General features: G+C 40.9%; 3 protein-coding genes across 6 annotated transcripts; 1 reads left to right on the forward strand and 2 right to left on the reverse strand.

The window, feature by feature from the left end:
* The first annotated feature begins 1,409 nt into the window (after positions 1 to 1,409).
* dnmt1 (DNA (cytosine-5-)-methyltransferase 1) lies at positions 1,410 to 10,818 on the forward strand. Of its 2 annotated transcripts, XM_079564343.1 has the most exons (35): positions 1,410 to 1,627; positions 2,021 to 2,057; positions 2,269 to 2,376; positions 2,455 to 2,689; positions 2,822 to 2,894; positions 2,962 to 3,067; positions 3,159 to 3,199; positions 3,270 to 3,321; positions 3,399 to 3,482; positions 3,558 to 3,667; positions 4,127 to 4,245; positions 4,321 to 4,413; positions 4,495 to 4,646; positions 4,720 to 4,907; positions 5,034 to 5,048; positions 5,380 to 5,563; positions 5,646 to 5,743; positions 5,825 to 5,972; positions 6,075 to 6,190; positions 6,258 to 6,459; positions 6,534 to 6,667; positions 6,750 to 6,929; positions 7,012 to 7,236; positions 7,345 to 7,537; positions 7,647 to 7,737; positions 7,816 to 7,956; positions 8,220 to 8,502; positions 8,566 to 8,707; positions 8,786 to 8,952; positions 9,171 to 9,348; positions 9,435 to 9,630; positions 9,705 to 9,868; positions 10,261 to 10,377; positions 10,454 to 10,547; positions 10,615 to 10,818. In XM_079564343.1, exons 1-35 carry the CDS (start codon positions 1,581 to 1,583, stop codon positions 10,650 to 10,652), a joined length of 4,551 nt encoding a protein of 1,516 aa, XP_079420469.1. In that variant the 5' UTR covers positions 1,410 to 1,580; the 3' UTR covers positions 10,653 to 10,818. The 2 variants fall into 2 exon arrangements, with proteins under 2 accessions (XP_079420469.1, XP_079420470.1); XM_079564344.1 differs by lacking the exon at positions 5,034 to 5,048.
* Positions 10,819 to 12,117: 1,299 nt separating this feature from the next.
* eif3g (eukaryotic translation initiation factor 3, subunit G) lies at positions 12,118 to 14,109 on the reverse strand (the record flags this gene model as incomplete). 2 transcript variants are annotated; one of them, XM_079564925.1, is made up of 10 exons in its annotated part: positions 14,004 to 14,109; positions 13,878 to 13,924; positions 13,434 to 13,519; positions 13,283 to 13,342; positions 13,105 to 13,209; positions 12,843 to 13,038; positions 12,656 to 12,766; positions 12,441 to 12,577; positions 12,247 to 12,353; positions 12,118 to 12,174 (listed from the first exon to the last, which is right to left on the reverse strand). In XM_079564925.1, the coding sequence occupies exons 1-10, from the start codon at positions 14,024 to 14,026 to the stop codon at positions 12,159 to 12,161; spliced, it is 888 nt and encodes a 295-aa protein (XP_079421051.1). In that variant the 5' UTR covers positions 14,027 to 14,109. The 2 variants fall into 2 exon arrangements, with proteins under 2 accessions (XP_079421051.1, XP_079421052.1); XM_079564926.1 differs by lacking the exon at positions 12,118 to 12,174 and having other exon boundaries at positions 12,243 to 12,353.
* A 787-nt stretch (positions 14,110 to 14,896) lies between these two features.
* Positions 14,897 to 16,940, reverse strand: p2ry11 (purinergic receptor P2Y11). Of its 2 annotated transcripts, none has more exons than XM_079565043.1 (2): positions 16,891 to 16,940; positions 14,897 to 15,936 (listed from the first exon to the last, which is right to left on the reverse strand). In XM_079565043.1, the coding sequence occupies exon 2, from the start codon at positions 15,899 to 15,901 to the stop codon at positions 14,978 to 14,980; it is 924 nt and encodes a 307-aa protein (XP_079421169.1). In that variant the 5' UTR covers positions 15,902 to 15,936; positions 16,891 to 16,940; the 3' UTR covers positions 14,897 to 14,977. The 2 variants fall into 2 exon arrangements, with proteins under 2 accessions (XP_079421169.1, XP_079421170.1); XM_079565044.1 differs by lacking the exon at positions 16,891 to 16,940 and adding an exon at positions 16,450 to 16,469.
* Positions 16,941 to 18,383: the final 1,443 nt, after the last annotated feature.

Genomic DNA, 18,383 nt, shown 5'->3' on the forward strand with positions numbered 1-18,383 from the left:
ACTTAAAGTGATAGTCTGTAAGTTTGCAAAGTGGGGAGAGATAGAGTGAAATTTGAAAGTAAACAGTCAAATCCCTCCCCTCTTTAACCAGAAAACCCTTCTTAGTTTGCAAAATGAAGAGCGCAGGAACAGAATTGTCAAAAGCAAACAATCAAGCCCCTCCCTCCTGATTGGACTGACAGGCTGGTTCACAGGAAAAGCTCAACTCATTGGTCAACATGGGAGGATACTAGACTCTGATTAGTTGCAGAGATCCGGGAAGGAGGGACTTTACAAGAAATAATGTATATGTATTATTGCTTACTTATTATTATCATTCTTTATTGAAACAGGGACAATGTACAGAACCATTAGTCTTTACAAGAGGAGATGGTTTGTACCAGATTTAGCTCAGCAGCTATTTTCCATCCGCAGTCCCTGGACAGGTGTGAACATAAAGCATTACAATTACAATCTATAAATCCCATCTACAATAAAATCACTGTATAAAATACGTTCTATGCTTTTCCTAAAAGTGTACACACACAAAAAAACCTAAACAATCTCTATAATATATATACTTTACATCACAATGCAAGACCAGGTGGTAGATTTTGAACATTTAGTAAAATTTGTAATACATGTAGACTTCCAGACTATCACTTTAACTATAACTATAAGACTATAAGGATGCATAAGAAGATTTAATTTAAACTATGATAAAGACAACAACAAGTCTGGCGTCTGTTTATTTAGGTTGTTGTCAGAGTGAGCCAGATTTCGCCTGCGCCTCGACCTTCGGCCAAGTGCGCCCTCTTGTGGTGGTCATTTAGCACCACATCCTTTGCTCAAAGAAGCCAGTTGTGAAAATCTGTTTCGGTGAGAGATTCAGCTATTATTTAATACATTAATACATGCTATTGTTGTATGCACGTGTTTCCCCCCGTCTTTCAAAATGACAAAGAAAGATACGTCACATTTTAAGAGTTTTACAAGCATCAGGTTCAAACAGTGAACGTACATAAAACAAGGAGGCTGCTCAGTTTCGCCTCATGAGAACAAAAGGATGCTTACTCTACTCAAAAAATACAACTATAGCCTTCAATAAATGAATCCATTTAATTCAGAAAGCTAGTCCAGTTGTTAACACCCTTCTACATCCATGTAAACACCCAACACCACGCTGTCAAATGAACTGCTTCCGCTTGGAGCATTAGCGGCAAACTAAAGGGGTGTTTTTAGTTTATGCCCTTTTCATTAAACATGTACGTAAGTGGTTATATACAAAATATGAACTATGCTGAGTATAGATTTAGCTGTCTGGTCGTGTGTGATTTATGTTGAACAAGCAACTTTGAAACAGTATTTAGCGTTTTGCGTGGCGTATGTAGGGACCTCCCCGCGCCGTACTAAAATGGTACGGTCCACAACACCCGGGAAAAGACGGCCCGCGCCCGAGCGCTTATAGCATCCATTGTAAAGACCACAGGCTAAAGTCATCCAGGCGCTCTGTGCGAGTGGAAACTGCGCCGCAGGATTTTAACTTTGTTTTAGCTCATTTTAAAGCCATTTTAATACTTTGTCTCTGTGCAATTGTTACCATGCCAACCACCACTTCCCTGTCACTGCCAGAGGATGTCAGAGAAAGGTAACGATGATATTGTGAATGTAAATAAAGCGCTGTATCTAATGCATCCTCATGACTAAATGTTTGCTAAAGGTTTAAAAAGAACTAGTTATACGCATCCGATGTTTGAAGGCCAATACCTACGTCTTTAGCTGTTGATAGCCTTGCTGCGCTAGCTTTAGCTTATTTCATGAGTGGTGTCGAGTTAGCCCTTGTGTTAGCATGTAGCCTGTCAAAGGTAAAAACGGCATGGTGGATTTGGCGCCACTCAAGTCTGGATTTGTTTACAGTGCGTTGGCGGCATGCCCCACGCGTTAAATGGAAGATTCAGCTACAGAATGGATGCATTGTGTTGTCTCATTGCTACACTGCCTTATTCACATCAACATTTATGTGACTACTCTTTGTCCGCAGGCTACAGGTGCTGGATGAAGATGGAGTTTCAGATGAGGTTGGTGAAGATCCCTTACACACGTCTTTAACAAACGCAGTTCAAAAGAACACAAATAACTTTTCAGAGGTTTTCCTTCCACTGCCTATTTATTCACACATTTGGCCATTTGTTGACAATATATGCATTTTCATAAAGTGGCCAAAGTCTAATAAACAAAGCGGTCAATTTCTCAGCTCCATCATAAGTGACCTGTTCAATTTGCTTGTAGGATCAGGTGAAGGAGAAGCTCAGTTTGTTGCAGGACTTTCTGGACTCCAGCACCCAGGATCATCTCAAGACCCTGAAGGACAAAATGACCAGCTCAGAGATCTCAATGGTTTGTCTCCGTCTTCTTGAGGGTGTGCTTTTTTTTTGTGTCCAATGCTTTTCCCTTAATTTTATGTGCCTTTTTTAGGAGGCGTACATCTCCAAAGTTAAAGCTGTGTTGGGAAAGAAGCTTTCTGTTGAAAATGGCTCTCATGCTGAAGGTTTGGAGCAAAATGGAAGCTCAAATGGCCTAACTAATGGTTCTCATAAAAATGAAGACAATGGTGATGTGATTATGGAAGATGAATCTGAATCTGTCAAATCTCCCGGAGCTCAGAAAGGAAAGGGTGGCCGCAAGAGCAAGGCAAACTCTGACTCAAAAAGTTAGTAATTCATCTCAACAGATTTTACAGAGAAGCTATTATTATTATTATTATATTATATTTATTTATTTATTTATTTATTTATTTATTTATTGTTTACCCATTTATGATCATCTGATTTTGCATTTTTAGAGTCTCCAGCAAGTTCTAGGGTGACAAGAAATGGTGGAAAACAACCAACCATAATGTCCATGTTCTCTAAAGTGTAAGTAAAGTCAAAAAGAAAAATAAGCCTGTGTTTCACTTATTTACATTTTGGGGTCTTAATTCAGGCAAAAACGCAAGTCTGAGGACTTGAACAATGAAGCTGAAGCCACCAATGGAAGTGGAAATGGACACGAAGATGTAAAGGAAGATGATGATGTTGAAGAAGTTAAGGTATATTTCGTAATTCACATGTGTGATATCTGCTATATTTGACTAATTAGTCATTCATATTTTAATAATAATAATAATAATTACATTTTAGGTCCGTGAGGAGAAAAGGCTCAAAGTGGATGCTGATCAAAAGTGAGTAGTGTTTGATAAACAACAAAACGTGACTTTGAACTTTGTACAAATAATGATTTTGTGAATTTAGACCAATCCAAGAATCAAAAACTGACGTCACTAACTCCGTTGCCACTGCAAAGGTAGTTTAAGATTAGATTTTTGTTGACAAATAGAAAGTGACAATGCAATTTTTATTGAGCTTGGCATTTTCTCACAGGCACCGCCTCCAAAGTGCACAGACTGTAGACAATACTTGGATGACCCAGATCTGAAATTCTTTCAAGGAGATCCAGACAATGCTGTAAGTGTTAACTTTTTATTTGTTTTGTTTACTTTGTCAAATGCTCAGTGATTTAAGAAACGTGTCTCATTTCAGCTGGATGAACCTGAAATGTTGACAGACGAGCGCCTTTCTCTGTTTGATTCAAATGAAGATGGGTTTGAAAGCTACGATGATCTGCCACAGCACAAAATCACAAATTTCAGGTTTGTTTTTGGCACAAAATATTTGATAAGACGTGGTGCAGCGGTTAGCGCTTGTGCTTGGCAGTTAGAAGGTCCCGCACCAGACCGGCCTTTCTGTGTGGAGTTTGTCGTCCCATGTCTGTGTAAGATTCCCCCTGCCACTAAAAACATGTAAAATAGGCCAGGATGCAATGTGTTGTGGCGTGTTTGCATGTTAATGAACACCCATGGAACTCGTGCATGTACGGTCCCGAACAAACAAATATATAAAATAAAATAAAAAAGCCTGTGTAGACTCTCGGTCATCCAGGTGGTCATTTCAATCTTTTTTAAGGAAATGAATTGGATTCATGACTCAGATACAGGTGTCTGCTGGGTGTGGTGGTCACCAAAAGCGGCCATGAGGAAGCTCTCTAGGGGGGAGGGAAAACTAAAATTGGGTTGTATCAACACTTATCTATAAACTGTGTTTCCATGTAGTGTGTATGACAAGCGCGGTCACCTTTGCCCCTTTGATTCTGGATTAATTGAGAAGAATGTGGAGCTCTACTTCAGCTGTGTGGTCAAACCCATCTATGATGACAACCCATGCATGGACGGTTAGAAAATCCATTGCTTGAACTTTAAAGTATAATTACAATGAAATATTAAATTATGGCTGCTCCGATCTTCAGGTGGTGTTCCTGCCAAAAAACTTGGACCAATCAATTCTTGGTGGATCACCGGCTTTGATGGGGGAGAGAAAGCACTTATTGGTTTCACTACAGGTATTCAATACAAAGGTCCATTTAGTAAATATGATCACCATGGTATCTAATATGTATAAACTTCTAATATCTTAAATCTAGCTTTTGCGGATTACATCCTGATGCATCCCAGCGAGGAGTACGGCCCAATCTTTGCTGTGATGCAAGAGAAAATCTACATGAGCAAGATTGTGGTCGAGTTCCTCCAGAAAAATCCTGACACCAGTTATGAGGACCTTCTCAACAAGATTGAGGTGAGCGTTTTCCTGTGAGGAATGTAGTTTAAATCTTTCATAGTATGTTCTTACAAATGAATGTGTACTCCAGACGACCGTGCCTCCTGTGGGGCTCAACTTCACACGCTTCACTGAGGACACGCTGCTGCGTCATGCTCAGTTTGTGGTGGAGCAGGTAGAGAGCTACGACGAGGCTGGAGACTCGGACGAACAGCCAATCATCGTCACTCCCTGCATGAGGGACCTCATCAAACTCGCTGGAGTCACTTTAGGAAAAAGGTTGGTCTTTTAACATTGTTTGTAATTTGAGAACCTGCGTATTGAGGTTTACGCTTGACTAAACGTGGAGGGTTTCTTGCTTAGTCTGCTTCTCTTCTAATATTCTTTCTACATTTCTCTATGCAGCATGCTGCTGTACTGGTAGGTGGGCCCTGTTGCATCCGCCTATAGTGTTTGTATTGTGACTCCCGGAACTAAAAACGTTTCATACAACATATTTACTACTTTTATACATGCTGTACTTTGTGTAGTCATGACCCATGTCTTATTCCACAGTATTTTACATGAAACATGGTTTTGGCCTGTGCATCCAAGTGCAGCACATTTCATGATTTGTGATAAGATTATTTACTGCTTCTTTTGTTTGCTTTGGTTCTCATTTCTTTTTGCATGGCCCAATGTGATGACATCCACTGGCTTCTCGGCTCCATTTGCTGAATACAACGTGATGATTTGTGTTTTTTTAAATCAGGAGAGCTGCACGAAGACAAGCAATTCGACATCCTACAAAGATTGAGAAGGACAGTAAAGGTCCAACTAAAGCGACTACAACTAAGCTTGTGTACGACATCTTCGACACTTTCTTCTCTGACCAGATCGATCAGATTGATAAAGAGAATGGTCCAGTCAAACGACAGCGCTGTGGAGTCTGTGAGGTTGGGAACTATACATATCTTTGTAAATGACACTGTCCTTAATCAGTTCTGTTTTAACACCTGGATTTCGGCGTGTTTTCAGGTGTGCCAGTCTTCTGATTGTGGAAAGTGTAGCGCCTGTAAAGACATGATCAAATTTGGAGGAAGTGGCAAGAGCAAGCAGGCCTGCAAGCAGAGAAGGCATGTTACTGCCTTTAACTTGCAGCAGGATGTTTGATCACAGCAAGTGGCTGTCATTTTAATTCTCAATGGATCGTTTAGGTGCCCTAACCTTGCTGTAAAAGAAGCAGAGGATGATGAAAACATTGAAGAGGAAGATGCTCCTGTGGTGAAAACCAAAAAGGCTCCTCCAATGAAGAGGAAGAAGCAGAGCCAGTCCAAACTCTCTTGGATTGGTGAACCTATCCAGGTTTGCGCTAAGATACATTTGCACTCCTAGTGGCTTAAGTAATGAGTGCCTTTTTGATGGATCTTTCATTAATATTTACATTTCTCATTTGTACATTTTTAGGTGGAAGGAAAGAAGCATTATTACAGAAAGGTCTGTGTAAATGACGAGGAACTTGAGGTGGGAGACTGCGTTTCTGTTTTGTCAGAGGACCCGTCAACCCCTCAGTATCTGGCCAGGTAAGGCCTTCAATTGATCTCCTGTTACTGTGAGAGTTCATTAATGCAGCTGCCATGGTCTCTCCAGGATCACTTCTCTCTGGGAGGCAAGCGGTGAGAAGATGTTCCACGCACACTGGTTTTATCGTGGGACCAACACCGTACTTGGAGAGTCCTCTGACCCTCTTGAGCTGGTCATTGTGGACGATTGTGAGGACATGCAGCTCAGTTACATCCAAGAAAAAGTCAGCGTCATGTACAAGGCTCCATCTGAAAACTGGTTCATGGAGGTAAACCTTGCACCTCTGTATCTAGTGTACTCTTTCCCCCTCATCATGATTAAGCAGATTTCTCTTTGTTACAGGGTGGGATGGAGATGGACCTGAAAGTGGTTGAGGATGACGGCAAGAGTTTCTTTTACCAGTTTTGGTACGACACAGACTTCGCCCGCTTCGAAACGCCTCCAAAGACCCTCCCTTCAGAAGACACAAAGTTCAAGTAAGAAAGATTAGAAATTCAGAAGTATAAATGACAAGCAAAGTACATGTTTATGTTTATCAAATACTTTGTTTGGTGTCAGGTTCTGCAGTAGCTGTGTTAGGAACAACGAGAAGGAGGAGCAAGCAACACCCCGTGCATTTGAACCTTTGGCAAATGAAGATAATGATGCGAAAGCCCTGTACGCTCTGGCCTGCTATAAAGGAGAGCAGTTCAAAGTAGGAGACAGCGTTTACCTGCCACCAGATGCTTTCAGCTTCAGGTAGGATAAGTAAAAGATGTTGACAGGTCTTGTGTTTTTTTACTAAATTTAACCTATTATTCTGCACGTTTTCATTGTGTAGTGTTAAACCAGCCAGTCCAGTGAAGCGCTCCCACAGAAAGGAGGATGTGGATGAAGATCTGTATCCGGAGTATTACCGGAAGTCTTCGGATTACATCAAGGGCTCAAACCAGGATGCGCCGCAGCCTTTCCGCATCGGGCGCATCAAGGAGATCTTCTGTCACAGGCGCAGCAACGGCAAACCAGACTCTACAGAGGTGAAGCTGAGACTCTACAAGTTGTACAGGTGATGGCTCTTAAATATTTTTAATGTACTTCATGCTTGTGAGGTCAAAATGAGAGCGCGAGGTCCAATGGGAAAACCAACACTAATAAATGTGGTCTCTCTCTCCAGGCCTGAGAACACTCACAAAGGGGTGAAAGGCAGTTACCACACAGACATTAACCAGCTGTACTGGAGTGATGAGGAGGTGACCGTCAGCATGGCGGAGGTGCTCTGTCGCTGCCAGGTTGAGTACGGAGAGGACCTCACCGAGTCAGTGCAGGAGTACTCCAGCGGAGGGCCCAACCGCTTCTACTTCCTGGAGGTAAAGAACTACCTTTTAGATTGGGCATCATTTTCTTAGCCTGCTCTAATAAAAGTATGTGTTGAAATGTAAAAATTATGTCAATCCTGTTTTTTGTTTTGTTTCCCAGGCCTATAATGCAAAAACAAAAAGCTTTGAAGACCCACCCAACCATGCCCGCTCTGCTGTCAATAAGGGCAAAGGAAAGGGCAAAGGAAAAGGTAAAGAAGAGCATAAAGGGAAGTAGTGCTTCGCTTTGAAACTGTAATAACATTTTCCTCTTGACTCTGTGCTTCCAGGTAAAGGCAAAGGGAAGGCAGCGGCTGCACAAGAAGCACAGGAATCTCCAAATGAGTCGCAGCAAGTTAAACCGCCCAAATATCGCACCCTGGACGTCTTCTCTGGATGTGGTGGCCTGTCTGAAGGATTCCATCAAGCAGGTGAATGGATTTCAATGAATTGTGCTTTCAATTGGTCCTCAAACACTGCGGCGGTTATTTTGAATTAAAACACAATGGCAATTTAAGTTGTGCATTTAGATTCGGTTCAGTGAAGTTTCAGAAAATGTTTGAGGTCTAAACTAACGGCTTTGTAGGTTTAAGCTCAGGGCTAGATGGAGATGGAGGCTGTTGTACTGCCGAAATGATTGCAGTCTTGTGATTATTTGCGCTGCCCTTAAACCCGTGTACTCTTCTCGCTGCAGAAATCTCTGAGACTCTTTGGGCCATAGAGATGTGGGAACCAGCGGCTCAGGCCTTCAGGCTGAATAACCCTGGCACCACAGTGTTTACGGAGGACTGCAACGTTTTACTGAAGCTGGTCATGTCCGGAGAGAAGACCAACTCTCTGGGACAGAGGCTGCCCCAGAAGGGAGACGTGGAGATGCTCTGCGGCGGGCCTCCATGCCAAGGCTTCAGTGGAATGAACCGCTTCAACTCTCGCACTTACTCCAAATTCAAGAACTCTCTTGTTGTCTCTTATCTGAGGTATAATGTGCTGCGCAAATGACTTGACTGATATTTTGGTGCTAACTGCTTTTTGTTTTTTAGCTACTGCGATTACTACAGACCCCGTTTTTTCCTACTTGAGAACGTCAGAAACTTTGTCTCATTCAAAAGCTCCATGGTGCTTAAACTGACTCTGCGGTGTCTTGTACAAATGGGCTACCAGTGCACGTTTGGAGTTCTGCAGGTTAGTTTTTCTTCAGCCAAATAAAGCATTGTTTCCTAGTTTGCTTTCTGTCATCTAATACGTGTGTTTTATTTTCAGGCTGGCCAGTATGGTGTTGCCCAGACTCGCAGAAGGGCCATTATTTTGGCAGCGGCCCCTGGAGAGAAGCTTCCTCGCTACCCAGAGCCACTGCATGTGTTTGCACCCAGAGCATGTTCTCTGAGTGTGCAGGTGGATGAGAAGAAATACGTCAGCAATGTCACAAGGTAAATCCAACTCGTCTGTGACCAGCATGACCCAAATATGCTCCTTTTTTTTAAACGTTTTTTATAGCAGTAAGATAACTTTGCTACAAACTTCTCTCAAACTAAACTAAAACAACTAAAACAAATCTATGGCATCTATAAGCCAGCCTCCCATGAAAAGTCACGAATCCCATCATTACAGTCACATTTCAGATTTTCTTTTTTCCTTTTTCCTACAGAGGCAATGGTGGAATCTACAGAACCATCACTGTAAGAGACACTATGTCAGACCTGCCAGAGATACGAAATGGTGCGTCTGCGTTGGAAATCTCCTACAACGGAGAGCCTCAGTCCTGGTTCCAGAGGCAGATCAGAGGCACACAGTACCAGCCCATCCTCCGAGATCACATCTGCAAGGTTCATGGGTTTTAATACACATTCTCCTGATGATAAACTCAATGATTTCAATGTGACTTTAATTTTGACATCGTGTTTGTTTCCAGGACATGAGTGCTCTGGTGGAAGGACGAATGCGACACATCCCTCTGGCTCCTGGCTCGGACTGGAGAGACCTGCCCAATCTCGAAGTGCGTCTGAAAGATGGCACGATGACCAGGAAGCTGCGCTACACGCACGCCGACAAAAAGAACGGACGCAGCGGCACCGGGGCCCTGCGAGGGGTGTGCACCTGTGCTGGAGGTAAACGCTATTTCGGATGTTCAAATGAGGTGTCCATTTCATACACTGTCAAAGACTAAACCATACTTCTTTAGGCAAGCCATGTGACCCGGCAGACAGGCAGTTCAACACACTGATCCCATGGTGTCTGCCTCACACCGGGAACCGCCACAACCACTGGGCAGGACTGTACGGCCGACTGGAATGGGACGGTTTCTTCAGTACAACTGTAACCAATCCTGAGCCCATGGGCAAGCAGGTAGATCCTGATTATCTTGTGTTATTTGAAAACCTTTGATCATTAATGTTTAAGATTTTATACCATGGTCTGGGTGAATACTGGATTCTGATTGGCTGGAAGGTGTCCATTAAAAAGTGATAATGTACACCTAGCCTGGCATCAGCTGTTTCCTTAGTAACGATAAACGACTGAGCTGGAACTACTTTCAGGTAAAACTGATTTAAAAAGTGAAATAACTCAAACAAAAAATAAGCAAACAGGCCCCAATGAACAGGTTCAGTTGGCGGGACCATGGTATAAGCGGGATAATGCACTCCGAGGTGTCCATTATCAGTAATATCTGGACACCTCGTTGTGCATTATCCGTTACGTATGAGATGTACAGTGTTAACAAACGTGTGTTGTCATAGGGCCGCGTGCTGCACGCCGAGCAGCACAGAGTGGTTAGCGTTAGGGAGTGCGCGCGATCTCAAGGATTCCCTGACACTTATCGCTTCTTCGGAAATATCCTGGATAAACACAGACAGGTAATTGTTAAAGAAATGGTGCGTTTAATTTTACTTGGCACGGAAAAAATAAATCACTAAATAATCCATTACACAGGTTGGAAATGCTGTGCCTCCTCCACTCAGCAAAGCCATAGGTTTGGAGATCAAAAAGTGCATTCTGGAGAAAATGAAGGAGGAGCAAGGATCAGGTGAGTTGTAATCTTTGTCCTAGTGAATATTCATTCAACAAACCTAACATGTGTTTCCTCTTGACAGAAAACATCAAACAAGAAAAGATGGAGGCCTCTGATTAGTCTCCATGTTCAGGACTTAAATCCGTTCATTTTAATACTGCCATTGTTTTATCTCAGCTGGTGTTTCAATGTGCTGTATCGTTCCATGCGTTTTAAATGTGCTTTTAATCATGTTATGAATTGTTCGCATAAAGTGGAATGAATTGTATGTAGTTTTTATATGTGTAATATTTCAATTAAAGCTCCTATGGAAATTGTTTCTAAAAAAAAAAAAAGTGTCTTCATTCTAATTCTTGGCATTTTGAGCCAAACTACACATTAAAGTTTGAATGATGGGCTTATGTAAATGATCCGACTCATTTAGCCCAGAGAAAATGGAAAGTAGTTAAATTTATCTGTCTAATGCCCAGAAAGGTGCAATTCTTCCTGTACATTCATTTTATCCCTTCACCCTCATATTTTTTTTTTTTCTTGCATTGCAATGTCTTTAGCAGCACAGTGGCTGAGTGGCTATTGCTCTATCCATAGGACCCAGGCTTGATTTCCTGGACAGGGCCTTTCTGTGTGGAATTTGCATGTGCGCCATGTGTCTGCATTGGTTTTCCTCAAACTGCTGGTCAGGTTGGCTCTCAGTGGCCTAGGGCTAAACCAACATCTGATCTACACAATTACAGCAAGTTATTGAAACATTAAAGGGACAGAGTTTTAAGGTATTTTCCTCGCCCTACATGTTCCAGCAATGTCCTAATGTGTAGAATGAGCCCAGGCCTGTTCACAACTGCCTTTAAAATCCTGCACTGTCACTCAAGGTGATAATTCAATACGGGTCCGAAGTGCCGTCATGCACGAGCTTAATATAAAACCTGAAGATACGCCTAAGACCTGAGGTGGCAGTGAGTGTAAAAATTACCAACTTGAATCTCGTCCCTTTAAGGCCCTTTCTAATAGGGCCCAGATTGTTTTTTGGATAAAGGATCTGGTCAAAAATGAAAGATTTTTAATCTTTTTTTAACTTTATCATGGAACTTTTGGTGCGGGGAAAGAAAAACCTTTTTGTGAGCCAGTGGCTGTATGGGAGGTCAGCATGCCTTTCTTTTTACTTATCTCAGTGGCCTCTACACTCTAGGACCAATTGTTTAGTTGGTTTTCAGATGAGGCAGTCCTTCAGATAAGAGCAGTGAAAACTAATTCTCCCAGATCAATTTTTAGAGGTCAATGTGATGGAAAATAAAGGTCAAATAATGTAAATTAAGAAGTTATTTTCACATAAGTTCCATAATGCATCTTTAATATAGCACAAGGTCTAAAGCAATGATCCAGATAAAATGACACTGGCACTAATGTTGCGGGTTTCTGTACATTATTGCTAATATAATAATATAGCTAGTATTTTTTAGACCTGTCCCAAATGGATCCTTTCTGAGGAAAATACTTTTTTTTGTAATTTCTAAAATTGCTGCGCAAACCCTGAATGAGATTTTGATACAGAAGACAGACATTTTCTTTATTTTAGGTCGAAGTTTAATTTTTCCTAAATAAAATGTATTCCAGAACAATTCAATGAATTCAATTGTTTGAAGGTCTGAAAGAAGAAAAAAAGATTGTTAGTGAAATGTTTGTTTGTAAATGTACATTGTGGATTGAAAGCACTCACTTGGCCCATTCAACATTGAGAATAAGATGGTCATATCCAAATCCTGACACTCCAGCGATGGCTCTAGCAGCGTCCTCTCTGCGATGAAAACTAATAAAGGCAAAGCCCTGGAGCACAACACATTGGAGTGAATTTAAAACATCGTGGACACAATGGTATTTGACATTCACCACCACATGCACTGACTGACAGACCTTGGACTGCCCTGTATTCTTGTCCTTGGCCAAATAGATCCTGGAGATGGAGCCAAAGGGTCTGAACAGCTCCTGTAGATCAGTCTCACGAGTGTCTTCAGACAAATTGGTCACGCGGATAGTGGCATTATCATCAGCTTCAAAGGGAAAACATACAGTGTCATTATCAATCAATCAATACTGTAAGAATTATGTCGAAGTGAATGAACACCCACCTCTGCGGTTCGGCTGCATGGACTCTCCTCTCCTGGTTCCTCCATCCCGAAGACTCGGAGGAACGTATTTACCAGTCTTGCTTTGAGCAGGTTGTGCAGGCTCTGGTTCAGCTAAACGAATCAATCCAACAAATTAGGAGTAAGTAAGGAAACAAACAAATAATGCGGCACATAAACTCATCTATACCAGAGCCAGCAGGTTTTTCCTTGTCTCCAGTGGAAAGCCCGAGCTGTTCGGCCAGCTCCTTCTGCATTGGGCCCAGAGTATCTTTGTAGGGACATCGTGTGGTCCAGTGGTCGCCTTTACAGATACGACAGGACACAATCTTCTGTCCTTTCAGTTTGTTCATGGGATCTTCATCTTGGTCTTGGGAATTCAAATCCTACACAACACAATGTGATATAAATAATCCTAAATGGGCGCAAAACACAAAAGATCACCCTCTTACCTCTTTGCTGGAAACAAAAGTCATAAAAACATCATCGCTGACTGTGGTGGTGGCAACATTAGGACCTGGGGCATCAAACTCAGAATTGCCAAACTTCTTCCAGTTCTACGAAAGATAGAGAGTAAATTATGCAGTGCAACGTTGATCTTGTTGAATCTTCACCTTCAAACAAACAAACCTTTCTCCTGGCCACAGCCTTGGAGGCCTTCCTGTTCTCAATCTTGAAAGTTCGCACGATCTATTGAAGAACAATAACACAAAAGTTGAGTCATAGAGAAACCAAGTGTATATTTTACTCTTCAGATGTACAAAGTGACTGCGCAATTTACCTTAAACTTCTTTCCATCCTCTATTTTATATTCAGTCACTGTTTTAATATTTCCTTTAATGGTTTCCTTTGGAGAAGGAAGTGTACCTGTCACAAGAATACACGTTTATAATACAAAAGTTTGATCAGAGACTTATTTGACTAGTTAACGTCTAGTAAACAAACATGAGGAGTAGATGTGTCCACAGACCACTTGTCCTAATCCTGAATTATGCCGCAGACTGTCTATTTCATCAACGTCCAGCCCCACCAAACAATGTTTCCCTTACATTTTAATTACGTTCCTGAATGAACGTGGATCTTTACATAATATTTATAGCTACAGTATCATGACATAATCATCAGTGAAGAGACAGTGAATGAATAAATACACAGATTAAAAAACACGTGGATAGAGAACTAAACAGCTGGCCTAAAGGCGAGCTAACCGCGGCTAGCTCTTTACCTTCATCGCCCTCCTCCTCGACCTGGTCCGCCCAGCTGGGCTTGGAGCTGTAAAAAATGAAAGTGTAGGTTCAAGCAATGACAATGATCCACCAAAAATGACACAATTGGAATAATAAACACTCACTCGTCGTATTCATTAGACGGCATCCTGGAAGCTAGCTTAGCCTCGAGAGCGCGGAGCCGCGAAAAGGGACGTACACCGGAAGTCGACAACACATACTTCCGACATGTTCACTTCACAATAAAAGTCTGTTGACTTTTATTGCTAAAGAGAAAATCATGCTGTATTACATATTTCATTATACCTTTGCCAGCAAGACAAAACATTCCGGATTGAAAAGCTCAATCTGAAACAAAAGCATTTTAAAATAATCGTTATTCATTTCTGGCCTTTGGTTTAATCAATCATCAATATTTCAACAAAATGTAACCCAAAATATTCACTATTTAAACATTATGTAAATTCATAATTTTCTATAAAATGTTTTGTAGATGTTATAGAGCCTGATTGCAGTAATAAATGTCTAAAAGAGTGAGAATGTGTGCGGGAGCTTTTGAACATTTTTTCCCCATTAGCCCACAGCGTTGCCAATAGGAAACAAAAAAAAAACTTAGATGGGGGGATTCCCTAAACATTTATGTGAATCAATAAAATGTCTTAAAATTATCTATGATCCATGTGTGGAAATATTGTTTTGCATTTGCCTTCTGTGCAGTACATAGTTAAAGCTACTGTATGTGAAAATTGTTTGTATATATGAACTGATCTATAATTATCATCCTGCAGTAGTATTATTTATTTTATTTTAGACCTTTTTAGCAGTCATTTGTATTGCCTTTTTAAATTAAATATTGCAATCAAAAAATATATGAAAAGATGGGTTTGTTGTGCTTAAGGTCTTCAAAAAGATCTATGGTTCAGATAAGAATATTTTTTAAACATACTTGTGACATACTTTTTCCAATATGACATATGAAACCACTAATAATGCTTTTCAAATAAAGAAACATACATTTAATCAAGCAACGCGTTAATAAAAGGTGAAACAATACAAAATACAATGTCACCAAAAGAAAACACAGACATACACTTTTACTTCATTGAATTTCTTGTGTTTTATCCTCTCTGTTTTCCCCACAACAAGCCACTCTAATACTGTCGACCACTGCCATGAACAGAAGTGGGTGAATGCACATATTCAGAGTCGCCAGTCCTTTTGTAATTTGGTACGTTCTGAACAGTGGGCAGCTCACTTGCTTCTTTATTTTTTGGTAGAAATGGATCATAAGAAAAACATGGTAGGGCAAGAAGGAAATGGCATACAACACAACAACCGAGATCACCAACAAAGCAACTTTGCGTTTTTCAAGCACTGTTATGCTTATGCTTTTCCAAGCGACTTGAATCACTACAGAATATGAGGCAAAGGTGATTAAAAAGGGGACAACACACCCAAACACAGACAGGAACATTTTGTAATTAAAATGTGACCACTCTGTATTATGCTGGTTACAATGAGAGACACACACCGTTTTATTGCTGCTCATATCAGGGCAGGTTGAGGCAAAATGCAACACCGGACTTGAAATGACCCCAACCAGGATCCAGATGATGACACTGGTGATCTTTGCTTGTTTGGGCCTCAGATGCGTTCGGCTAAAAAAGGGGTATTTCAAAGCCACACAGCGGTTGACGCTTATGGCCGTGATGAAGAAGATGCTGGCATACAGGTTGCAGTTGAAAAGGAAACGTTCAATTTTGCAAGCAGCATTTCCAAATATCCAGTGTTTCTGCAGGGCATAATAGACGATGAGCAAAGGCAGGGTCAGGATGTAGAGCAGGTCACTGATGGCCAAGTTGCAGGACAGGATGATCCCAGAGTGCCAGTTTCTCCTCTCTTTAGTCAAAAAGAGATACAGGGCGAAGGAATTCCCGACTAGAGCAATGACAAACTCAGTGCTGTACAGTGAAGGCAGCAGGTGGATTTGAAATTTCTCGCAATCACGAATGTCAGGCTTCATCTTGAGTGTGGGCACTTGGTCGCGGTTCCAAGAATCTGCAAAGTAGTAAAATGGGTTCAGAGTTCAGGCAGGTTTATGTGCTGTTTTTCGTATTATTTTTTATTATCTAGCACTTTAAAATAAAATATACTTAACATTTTGTCCCCAATTGACTGTGCATAACTTCAAATCATAACAACGCCGCCCAAGAAGTGACTTCCTGTTTCGATCCAGCACGTCTTGATTGATTAGTTCAGCCGGTACTTGCAACATTAGAAGAATATAATTACATACACACATTTTAAGTGTTGTGTCTGTTTATAGTAAGGTAGAAAGAAAGTTGAACTAATGAACTGCTAAACTAATGAATAAGATGGTGCTTTTATTTTGGCGTGCTGGATCGAAACAGGACGTCACTTCTCGGGCAGTGTTGCTATGATTTGAAGTTATGCACAGTCAATTGGTAAACATTCTACAATACACAGAGCAGATTTAAACAAGGTTGATTTATTTTTAAACAGGAGAGCCTGACAAAAAAAATGTGTGGTGACCTGACTTGACCTGACCACCTCACAACCTTCCAGGTGCCCAGAAAAAAACACCTCTCTTAAATAATTTTCTTAAGTAAATTAAATTATATGTAACTAACATGAATAAAGTCTAAAAGTGTAGATTATCCTGAAAACCGTCTGAAGAAGGCCACGCATCACAGTTTGAGAGTCCATGTACGACAACTTTATAAACTCATTCTATTGCTCTCAAACATTATGTTGTTTTGAACATTGACAAAAGTTTAGGTTTGCAGTAAATGACATTAACTGTCCTTATGGCCAAAGGTACAACCTCTATATCGTCTGCGTGTCATTTTCTTTAGGAAAAATGTTATTAAAATGTCAGTCTCAGAATCATACAACAAAATAAATCGAGAATAATATACCTCCTAAACCCACTTTATCTATTATTTGTGTGAAGTAGGCTATATAACATTTAAATAGGAAACGGTCACTCACCAAAATGAAGATATGCTGTTTCCGTGCTGCATTTGCTCGTTTGGCAGAAGATAATGGTTTGAACAGCACAAACAGTGGCCAAAACAAGTGACTTCCTCTTCATCTGTTTCACAATTTGAAGAAGTAAAACTGATGCAGATTTGCTTACATTAGTCTGCTCAACTGAACAATTAGTAAATCAAATACATAAAAAAGTGTCTTCAAGACCCATGTTGCATCATGTAAAGTAATGCTTATATTTGTTTCTTCCTGCACACTTACTCCAAAATGACTGTATTTATTGAGATCTTCCTCAGATCAGGGATTGCACCACAAATGTGGGAAGTGACAGCGTTTATACAGTGGATCATGGGCGTAAGTTTGCGCAGGCGTAGGTTTGGTTAGTCGCAACAAACCTACGCCCTTGGTAGTCATTGATATTTATCCATTCACAAGTGGGATAGGCGGATCGATACCAAAGGATCGATATATCGATACCAAATGGCTACTTTTGAAGTATCGATATTGGGCAAAAAGTATTGATACTAATTTGCATATGTAAAAGAAGGCGGGGCAGCAATTATCAACACAAAAGGATCTGTTGTTCTGAGCCAAAACAATCCACAACATCAAAGGACTGAACTGAGCCAGTCATTCTGGGTTAGGTGCTGTTTGACATTTAAATATTAATTTTAAATTGTGTTTATGTATATCATTTCACATTGGCATTGTTTAACTAACCAGTTAAAGTCCAATTAATTATAAAAAATAACCAGTTTTATAAATGTATATTGATTGAAATACATTCACCCATATGAAATGACCAGCATCGTTATCGACAAAAATGACCCCGAAAGTATCGGTATCGTATCGATTCCAAAAAATGTGGTATCGCCCATCCCTATTATCCGACCACTACCCACCACATTGATGCAGAGGCCGGGCAAGTGTATTTGTCTGGCACATTTCATGTTCATATATTCATGCAGAGGCAAGGCGGGAGGACGTCTGTCTACAGTCTGTGGTCTACACCAGTGCAGGAGCAGCAAGTCCCACTCCCACCGTCTCCTTTTTACAGTGCAGGCGTTTCTAGAGAACAGTGGTTCCCAAAGTGGGGTCGGGGACACTGAAGTGTGCAAGATGACTTTGAGATAATTGACCATCATTTTTTTGATTCAATTTGATGTTTAATTGCAAACAGCAGGTTTTGATGAAATTAAGCCAAATATCGAAATATGGAATCCAAACTAACATCATTGAATCAGAATATGTTTTGCACCTAAATTATAAATCCCAATTACATTTTACAGAAGTTTTGGTTGAGTGATTTTAGGGGTCACAGCCTGAAAAGTTTGAGAACCCCTGACTTTTAAATTCATACAGCCACAATCCACATTGTAATGATCCTTTTTGGCCTTTGGAAACTAGCCTGGCAAACACCAGACTAAAATCACAAGTGATATTTGCTGTGAAGTTCGAAATGATTCGAGCACGCACAGCAGCATGGCGCTAGC

Source organism: Gobius niger (genome assembly GCF_951799975.1).
Source record: "Gobius niger genome assembly, chromosome: 10".
Taxonomy (NCBI): Eukaryota; Metazoa; Chordata; class Actinopteri; order Gobiiformes; family Gobiidae; genus Gobius; species Gobius niger.

Bases quoted from the DNA above. Each gene is read 5' to 3' on its own strand.
- dnmt1 (XM_079564343.1), top strand. From the start codon at position 1,581: ATGCCAACCACCACTTCCCTGTCACTGCCAGAGGATGTCAGAGAAAG. The intron at 5,973-6,074 runs GTTTGCGCTAAG...GTACATTTTTAG, and splicing joins GGATTGGTGAACCTATCCAG to GTGGAAGGAAAGAAGCATTA. The intron at 9,349-9,434 runs GTTCATGGGTTT...GTTTGTTTCCAG, and splicing joins TCCGAGATCACATCTGCAAG to GACATGAGTGCTCTGGTGGA.
- p2ry11 (XM_079565043.1), bottom strand. From the start codon at position 15,901: ATGAAGCCTGACATTCGTGATTGCGAGAAATTTCAAATCCACCTGCTG.